This window comes from Alosa sapidissima, chromosome 12 (genome assembly GCF_018492685.1).
Source record: "Alosa sapidissima isolate fAloSap1 chromosome 12, fAloSap1.pri, whole genome shotgun sequence".
Classification (NCBI taxonomy): Eukaryota; Metazoa; Chordata; class Actinopteri; order Clupeiformes; family Clupeidae; genus Alosa; species Alosa sapidissima.
This window is the reverse complement of record NC_055968.1, coordinates 36,616,167-36,626,166: the sequence shown is the minus strand read 5'-3', so window position 1 is coordinate 36,626,166 and position 10,000 is coordinate 36,616,167. Positions and strand designations below refer to the sequence as shown.

The window sequence follows — 10,000 nt, the reverse complement described above, 5'->3', positions numbered from 1 at the left end:
GTCTCCATCAGGAAGTAGAAGGTTACCATGGAGATGCCTCACCATTGAAAAGCAGCCATTGCTTCAGCTCCTTTAGTGGTTGTCATGGCAGCACTAAACTCTTAAAAGCATGTCAGGCCTGCCCAGACAGACAGAAGGAACCAGGCCCCATTTTAAGAGCTGTGTTGTTGGGAACCTAGTGAGTCTGTTCAGCTGGCACATTGATTAAAACAGCAGTGCACTAACACTGATGGAGTGTGTTTGCATGTGTAGAGTCAGGAAATGGAGTGTGTTTGCGTATGTAGAGTTAGCTCTGCCCCTTCACACAGCAAATGGAGTGTGTTTGTGTGTGTAGAGTCAGGAAATGGAGTGTGTTTGCGTGTGTATAGTCAGGAAATGGAGTGTGTTTGCATACTGTATGTAGAGTCAGGAAATGGAGTGTGTTTGCGTGTGTATAGTCAGGAAATGGAGTGTGTTTGCATACTGTATGTAGAGTCAGGAAATGGAGTGTGTTTGCGTGTGTATAGTCAGGAAATGGAGTGTGTTTGCGTGTGTCAAGTCAGGAAATGGAGTGTGTTTGCATACTGTATGTAGAGTCAGGAAATGGAGTGTGTTTGCGTGTGTATAGTCAGGAAATGGAGTGTGTTTGCGTGTGTCAAGTCAGGAAATGGAGTGTGTTTGCATACTGTATGTAGAGTCAGTCAGTTAGAGCACATTGATTCATTGATCGCCGGGAGACGTGAATAGCTGCCTTCGGTGGCGGCAGACAGTAGCTGTGGAGTGCAGAGTAGCCGTAGTGCACATTTAGAGCAGAGTAGCCGTAGTGCACATTTAGAGCAGAGTAGCCGTAGTGCACATTTAGAGCAGAGTAGCCGTAGTGCACATTTAGAGCAGAGTAGCCGTAGTGCACATTTAGAGCAGAGTAGCCGTAGTGCACATTTAGAGCAGAGTAGCCGTAGTGCACATTTAGAGCAGAGTAGCCGTAGTGCACATTTAGAGCAGAGTAGCCGTAGTGCACATTTAGAGCAGAGTAGCCGTAGTGCACATTTAGAGCAGAGTAGCCGTAGTGCACATTTAGAGCAGAGTAGCCGTAGTGCACATTTAGGTAGAGAGCACCAGTAGCTGTGGAGTGCAGAGTAGCCGTAGTGCACATTTAGAGCAGAGTAGCCGTAGTGCACATTTAGAGCAGAGTAGCCGTAGTGCACATTTAGAGCAGAGTAGCCGTAGTGCACATTTAGAGCAGAGTAGCCGTAGTGCACATTTAGAGCAGAGTAGCCGTAGTGCACATTTAGAGCAGAGTAGCCGTAGTGCACATTTAGAGCAGAGTAGCCGTAGTGCACATTTAGGTAGAGAGCACCAGTAGCTGTGGAGTGCAGAGTAGCCGTAGTGCACATTTAGAGCAGAGTAGCCGTAGTGCACATTTAGAGCAGAGTAGCCGTAGTGCACATTTAGAGCAGAGTAGCCGTAGTGCACATTTAGAGCAGAGTAGCCGTAGTGCACATTTAGAGCAGAGTAGCCGTAGTGCACATTTAGGTAGAGAGCACCAGTAGCTGTGGAGTGCAGAGTAGCCGTAGTGCACATTTAGAGCAGAGTAGCCGTAGTGCACATTTAGGTAGAGAGCACCAGTAGCTGTGGAGTGCAGAGTAGCCGTAGTGCACATTTAGGTAGAGAGCACCAGTAGCTGTGGAGTGCAGAGTAGCCGTAGTGCACATTTAGGTAGAGAGCACCAGTAGCTGTGGAGTGCAGAGTAGCCGTAGTGCACATTTAGGTAGAGAGCACCAGTAGCTGTGGAGTGCAGAGTAGCCGTAGTGCACATTTAGGTAGAGAGCACCAGTAGCTGTGGAGTGCAGAGTAGCCGTAGTGCACATTTAGGTAGAGAGCACCAGAGAATGGGGGTCGATTGTTTAGGTCTGGCAGCATGGAGTGAGGGTTGGCTAATTAGATTAGATACGTGATGAACGTGTGTGTGTGTGTGTGTGTGTGTGTGTGTGTGTGTGTGTGTGTGTGTGACAGAGAGAGAAAGAGATATAGTATATGTGTGTGTGTGTGTGTGTGTGTGTGTGTGTGTGACAGAGAGAGAAAGAGATATAGTATATGTGTGTGTGTGTGGGAGACAGAGAAAGAAGGACAGAATGTATATGTGTGTGTGTGTATATGAGAGAGAGAGACAGTGCGAGTGTGTGTGTGTGGTGTGTGTGTGTGTGTGTGTGTGTGTGTGTGACTATGTGTCAGTTTGTGACATATAGTCACACATGACCGCCCTCCCTTTATTGAAGTTGAGTGCTTAAGGGCGTGAGAGCAAGAGAGAGAGAAAGAGAGAGAGAGAGAGAGAGAGAGAGAGAGAGAAAGAGTGAGAGTGAGAGAGAGAGGGAGAGAGAGAACGCAAGAGAGAGAGAGAGAGAGAGAGAGAGAGATAGAGAACGCAAGAGAGAGAGAGAGAGAAGAGTGAGAGAACGCAAGAGAGAGAAAGAGTGAGAGAGAGAAAAAGAGTGAGAGAGAGAGGGAGAGAGAGAAAGAGTGAGAGAACGCAAGAGAGAGAGAGAGAAAGAGTGAGAGAATGCAAGAGAGAGAGAGAATGCAAGAGAGAGAAAGAGAATGCAAGAGAGAGAGAGAGAGAACGCAAGAGAGAGGGAGAGAGAGAAAGAGTGAGAGAATGCAAGAGAGAGAGAGAACGCAAGAGAGAGCGAGAGGGAGAAAGACTGAGAAAACGCAAGAGAGAGAGAGAGAGAACGCAAGAGAGAGAGAGAGGGAGAGAGAGAAAGAGTGAGAGAATGCAAGAGAGAGAGAGAGAGAGAGAGAGAGAACGCAAGAGAGAGAGAGGGAGAGAGAGAAAGAGAGAGAGAATGCAAGAGAGAGAGTGAGAGAGAACGCAAGAGAGAGAGAGAGAGTGAGAGATGACCCCTCCCCACAGGCCGTCTAATGTGTGCTCCTGTCGTTGCGTCCAGCGATGTACTCAGTAGAGATCACCGTGGAGCGGGACAGGGTGACGGGCGAGACCAAAGTGCTGTCCAGTAACACTGTGCTGCCCAAAGACCTCCTGCATGGGGTCAAGGTTTATGAGGACGCTCAGAAAGGTGACTTCCTGCTCGGGACCCCTGAGAGAAGCGCAGAACCGAATCGCAGAACCGAATTGCAGAACCGAACCCCAGAACGGCTTACGAGAAGTGGCCTGGTTTGGGTCGTGATGAGCACTTCCAGCCGGCCAATCAGAGGGGCTCTTTTCCCAATTGGCTAGATCGGGAGCAGTAAAAGCATCTAGCTAAATGGACAAAGCTGAATGGACAAAGCAGTCTTTCTCTCTCTCCCCCTCCAGAACTGAAGAGCAGGATTTATGAGTCTGCATTCAGCAGCTTGTAGCATTCAGCAGCTTGTAGCATTCAGCAGCTTGTAGTTTGCAGACTTTCCCTATCCTCCCCACTATTCTCCTCTCCTCTCTTCTCCTCTCCTCTCCTCTCCTCTCTTCTCCTCTCCTCTCCTCCCCTCTCCTCCTCTCCTCTCCTCTTCTCCTCTCTCCTCCTCTCCTATCCTCTCCTCTCCTCCTCTCCTCTCCTCTCCTCTCCTCTCCTCTCTCCTCCTCTCCTCTCTTCCTCCCTCCTCTCCTCCTCCCCTCCTCTCCTTTCCTCCTCTCCTGCTCTCCTCTCCTCTTCTCCTCTCTCCTCCTCTCCTCTCCTCCTCTCTCCTCTCCTCCTCCCCTCCTCTCCTCTCCTCTCCCCTTCTCTCCCCTCCTCTCCTCTCTTCCTCCCTCCTCTCCTCTCCTCTCTTCCTCCCTCCTCTCCTCTCCTCTCTTCCTCCCTCCTCTCCTCTCCTCCTCTCCTCCTCTCCTCTGCTCACACACTGCAGTTGTGTAATTGGCCGTAATGATTGGATCAGAGAGGCTATTAGTGCTTTCTCCCTCAGCCACTTCTCGTAAAGATGTAGAGCGCTCCAGCATGGTGTATGCTATCAGGACCAGCAGTCACACACACACACACACACTCACACTCACCCAGATACACACACACACTCTGCAATCTCAGTGCACCATCTTGTGTTGGATTGTTTTGCTTTGATTTGGGCTCAGTGTGGCTTCCGCTCCCAAAGCTGCTAGTATCTGTATTGGATACTACATCAGAGTCACTCTCACCTGAGGACTGCCTTCGCATCACATCATCACAGCTTGAAGGCCCCTACCCATCTCTCATCTCTCTCCTCTCTCTCCTCTCCTCTCCTCTTCTCCTCTCGTCTCCTCTCCTCTTCTCCTCTCGTCTCATCTCCTCTTCTCCTCTCATCTCATCTCTCTCCTCTCTCTCCTTTCCTCTCCTCTTCTCCTCTCGTCTCCTCTCCTCTTCTCCTCTCGTCTCGTCTCCTCTTCTCCTCTCGTCTCATCTCCTCTTCTCCTCTCGTCTCATCTCCTCTTCTCCTCTCATCTCATCTCCTCATCTCCTCTCCTCTCCTCTCCTCTCATCTCATCTCCTCTCCTCTCCTCTCATCTCATCTCCTCTCTCTCTCTTCTCATCTCATCTCCTCATCTCCTCTCCTCTTCTCCTCTCGTCTCGTCTCCTCATCTCCTCTCCTCTCCTCTCCTCTCCTCTCCTCTCCTCCTCACCTCTTCTCTCCTCTCCTCTCATCTCCTCTCATCTCCTCTCCTCTCCTCTCCTCTTCTCCTCTCCTCTCCTCTCCTCTCCTCCTCACCTCTTCTCTCCTCTCCTCTTCTCTCCTCTCCTCTCCTCCTCTCCTCCTCACCTCTTCTCTCCTCTCCTCTCCTCTCCTCTCCTCCTCTCCTCTCCTCTCCTCTCCTCTCCTCCTCACCTCTTCTCTCCTCTCCTCTTCTCTCACCCTCCTCACACGTCTGGGATCTGGGCTGCTCTCCTATCAGATGTCAGATCTTAACTAGGGTCTGCTCTCAAATCGGAATCTGCTATTTTGCATCCAAATGTCAATTCATAGCTGGAATACTCTGTGAAATATCTTAATCTGCAGGTTGCTTTGCCTGCTCATTCAGGCATCTGGTCGGATAACTACCTTCAGAGTACACACACACACACACACACACAGGCCTGAGTGTCATGGACCACTATTACAACTCTGTTCGTAGTTATCTATGGCATAGAGCCAATATATCACTCATTAGGGTGATTAGGGTCAGTTTGCTACATAAACAAAATATGACCTTTGAGTGGAGAAGTGTCTGTTGCTTACAGTGGCAAGGACTGATTAAAGTTGTTTGTTTGTCATAAACTCATAATAAATGAGCTGCAAGTGGCCTGTGAAATCCTTTCACTTCCTGGTTCAGTGATGATCAGTAAATCATCACTGTGATGCATCGTGTGCTGATCACCCTTGTCCCCCCCCCCACCCCCCCACCTAATCCCTGCTTCAGCTTGCCTTCACCCTGATGTGATGTGACTGCTCTGCATTGCCCTGAATCTCGCACACACATACACACACACACATGCACATGCACATGCACACACAAACACACAAACATACACACTCACACATATACACACATTCACAGAGACACACACAAATACACACTCACTCACACACACACACACACATTTCCAGGGTTCTGTCTGTTTTTACAGTAATTCTTTTATCTTTCCATCACTTTCCCTCACTCTACCTCTCCCCCATTTCCTGGTCTTACACTCCTCCCCTGACTCTCTCTCGCTCTCCCCCTCTCTCTCCTCCACCTCTCTGTTCTGTCCATTCTGCAGTGGTCCATGAGGTCCGTGAGGTGGACGGGGTAGTGGTGGCCAACGGCGTCCATCAGCTCAGTTCCTCGGAGGTGGAGGAGCTCATTCTGAAGGCAGACGAGGTCGTCCTGAGTCCCAAAGCCGACGCCTCCCCCACCCCCACCCCCACCCCCACCCCCACCCCTATCCCTACCCCCGGGGTCGAGGTCGAGGCAGGCGGCTCGCCCATGATGGAGATCAGGGGCATGGAGACCATGCGGGACGGGGGCGGTCCGGAGGTGGTTGCCGTGGGCAACGTGAGCGCGGAGAACCCCGTCACCATGGTGTTCATGGGCTACCAGAGTGTGGAGGACGAGGCCGAGACCAACAAGGTCCTGGGGCTGGAGGGGGCAGTGAAGGCCGAGCTCGTGGTCATCGAGGACGGCGAGAACAAAGCCGCCGCCGGCGCCACCACCTCCGGCACTGCGTCCGCCGAGGCCGAGCAGAGCAAGGAGACCGCCCCCGAGCAGGCTCCGCCCAACGGCAGCACGGCAGAGCCAATCAAAACCCCCGAGGAGAGGGAGGGGGCGGATAAGGGAGGAGCCGAGGCCACAGGGGCGGAGCTTAACAACAAGGAGAAGCAGCCGTGCAAGTGCTGCGTGATCATGTGATCAGTTGCAACGTCATGTGATCGGCTGCGTGATCATGTGATCAGTTTGTGTGATCATGTGATCACAAGGGACTCCGACCCCTACTAGCCACTGACTTTTCGTGAAATAAAAAAAAACCAACAGCCACAAACAAACATACATACAAACAAACAAGCAAACATAAACACCGCAACAACAACAACAACAACAACAGCAACAACACAAGAAAATCAAATAATAAATGTTCTGTATCTTTTGATAGAAAGCCGTTCCCTACTTTATTTTCTTTTTTCTATTTCTGACCCCTCCTGACCTTTGTCATTTCTCTTTCTCTGTTCTATGGTTTTCCTTTTCTAGTGCTGTGTCCTTTTTTCAGATGTTGTTAGCCCCTGTCATCGCTGCCTCCTGGCGTCTCTACTCTGATATGGAAAGGTCAGAGGTTAAAGAGGGAGACATAAAGCGAGATGACCTCCCTGGTCTCTCAGGCATAAAGTGAGATGACCGCCCTGGTCTCTTAGACATGATCTTTGTTCCCCAATGAACCTTTCGTGGGTTTTAAAATCAACATCTCTTATACACAGCCAGTTTTGTAGTCTTACTTCACTCCAATGAAGGACATAAATATCTCTATATAACTATATAATATATAGATATCATTTATTTTGAAATATATATTTATTTGAATTTTGTTTTTCTTTTGGAACGAGTCCATTAATGTTTTCTGTTTTGTGTTTTTGCCCTTCTGCAGCAGCATGCTAAAGAGTGTGTGTACTCTCGCTGGTGAAGAGTGTGTGTGTTTAATCTCACTGGTGAAGTGTGTGGGTGTGTAATCTCACTGGTGAAGTGTGTGTGTGTGTGTAATCTCGTTGCTTTTTGACCTGTCAACTCTCCTGTTCCTCAGAACAGCAACTGGCAACTGAAAGATAGGAAACCGTATGTGTGTGAGAGAGAGTGTGTGAGGGTGTGTGTGTGTGTCAGAGTGTTTAAGGGGGTGGGATTGTTACTCTTGCAAAATGTGATATTATATTTATGATGGGAGCTGTGAGAGAACCCTTTTTTTCTTTTCTTTTTTTTTGGGGGGCGGGGGTTGTGTTTTCCAGGGAGGCGAGTAAAACACGGTGTGAGTTGCGAGCTGTAGGCTTGTGCAACATGAATCAATCTTTCAGCTGATCTTTCAAAGAGCTTCAGATCAAAGGGTTTAGACTTCAGCAGAGAGAGAGAGTGTGTGTGTGTGTGTGTGTGCGTGTGTGTGCGTGGGCACGTGTGTGTGTGTGCGTGCGTGCGTGCGTGCATCTCAGTCTCATCCATTGACTTCATTCTTCTGCGTCAGTCAGTCCCTCCGACAGACAGTCACACACACACTCTCACTCAGTCACTCACTCACTCATACAGATGCACTCTCACTACACACACACACACACAAACACAGAGAGAGAAACACACTCACTGGATACAAACACACACCAGATACACAAACATACAATACACACACTACTATCATACTACAATACACACACTACTGTCATACAACAATATACACACTACAATACACACACTACTGTCATACTACAATACACACACTGCTGTGGCATCTCTGTTTGATATTGAGAGCTGAAATGACATGAATGATAGTGTGCGGTCATTTAGGGATGCCCGCGCTCACAGTTAGGGATGCCCACGCGGTCAGTGTGCTGAGGATAAAGAGCTCCTCGAGTGTCTTATGGTCGTATTCACACACACACACACACACACACACACACACACACACTGAGGATAAGGAGCTCCTGGCGTCTGAGTGTGTTATTTATTAGATACGTCTGTTCTGTATGTTAGCCAGTTGAGTCACACAAGCCCTGATGGAGACCTTGATAGCAGAAGGTTTATACTCACACACACACACACACACTCACACACACTTACACAGGTCTATGCTCACACACACACACTCACACAGGTATATACTCACACACACACACACTCACACAGGTCTATACTCACGCACACACACACACACTCACACTGGTCTATACTCACACACACACACACACTCACACACACTTACACAGGTCTATGCTCACACACACACACTCACACAGGTATATACTCACACACACGCACACTCACACAGGTCTATACTCACGCACACACACACACACACACACTGGTCTATACTCACACACTCACACACACTTACACAGGTCTATGCTCACACACACACACTCACACAGGTATATACTCACACACACGCACACTCACACTGGTCTATACTCACACACACACACACACACACACACTCACACACACTTACACAGGTCTATGCTCACACACACACACTCACACAGGTATATACTCACACACACACACACACACTCACACACTCACACAGGTCTATACTCGCACACACACACACACACTTACACAGGTCTATGCTCACACACACACTCACACAGGTATATACTCACACACACGCACACTCACACTGGTCTATACTCACACACACACGCACACACACACACACACTTACACAGGTCTATACTCACACACACACACACACACTCACACACACACACACTTACACAGGTCTATACTCACACACACACACACACTCACACACACACACACTTACACAGGTCTATACTCACACACTTACCCAAAACAGAAGCCCTCTGGGTGCACCACCATGGGGCTTTATCAATCAGATTAACTAATAGTGTTTGTAGTACATCAGGACTATTTTCAAGATAAATGAAGATCTTAGTTGTGCATGAGCAGTGGTTTCTGTTTGGTTCTTCAGTAATGTGAGAATGCTGTAGTCAGGTTCTTTTCGCTCTGTTAGAGGTCATTCAAGTTCTTTTCGCTCTGTTAGAGGTCATTCAGGTTCTTCTCGCTCTGTTAGAGGTCATTCAAGGACGTGAATGTGCAAACAGATTCATCTAAGACACCTGGTATCACAATGACATCATGAGTGCAGCATCCAGCCCTGAAACAAAGACACAAACAGCAAACAGGACAAACGAGACACACACGCGTGCTGCTTAGTGACGACACTGAGACACACACACACACACATCCTGCTTAGTGACGACACTGAGACACACACACACACGTCCTGCTTAGTGACGACACTGAGACACACACACACACGTCCTGCTTAGTGGTGATAACGTGTTGATAGTGGCTGGGACTGATGCTGTTAGGTGATCCAAGTGGAACTAATTTAGCTCATTGTGTTCCCACATTGGCAGTGACAGAAATGTCATTTGATTATTTCTTTTTTTTTTTATTTTCATTATTATTGAAAATGTTTATAGATCTTGTGCTTACGAGAATGTTAGAACGATTCTGTGCTTTGTAACCAGAGGTGCCGCAAGGCTGGTGACCTTTACTTTTCACCATGTGTCATGAAAAGAATCAAAGCCCCTTGTTATCCATATTCCAACTGATGTCCTCCTCCTCTGCACTTCTCTCTCTCAATAGAGCCAAACAGAGAGGATCCCAACACTGCCTTGTCTCTCTCTCTCCTGAGGCCACAGCCACGTAGCAGCCGACTGTGGGCCAGAACTGGCCCTCGTCTGGGCCGAATCAGAACCAGATCAGAACCGAGTCCGTTCCAGTCGGCCACTACCACACGGGCACTGACCACGGCTCAGCTCTACTCCAGCTGTGTCAGACCCTCGCTGTCAGACCCTCGACCTATGCAAGCGCTCATAGTCC

The 10,000-nt window shown here is 48.9% G+C and overlaps 1 protein-coding gene across 1 annotated transcript in view; it reads left to right on the top strand.

Annotated features, from left to right (window-relative positions):
* Positions 1-7,722, top strand: part of palm1a (paralemmin 1a) — a 34,273-nt gene extending 26,551 nt beyond the window's left edge. The window contains exons 7-8 of the mRNA XM_042058181.1: positions 2,925-3,053; positions 5,679-7,722. Coding sequence (XP_041914115.1) covers positions 2,925-3,053; positions 5,679-6,307 — 758 coding nt within the window. The 3' untranslated portion in view covers positions 6,308-7,722. The remainder of the gene's footprint in view (positions 1-2,924; positions 3,054-5,678) is intronic.
* Positions 7,723-10,000: the final 2,278 nt, after the last annotated feature.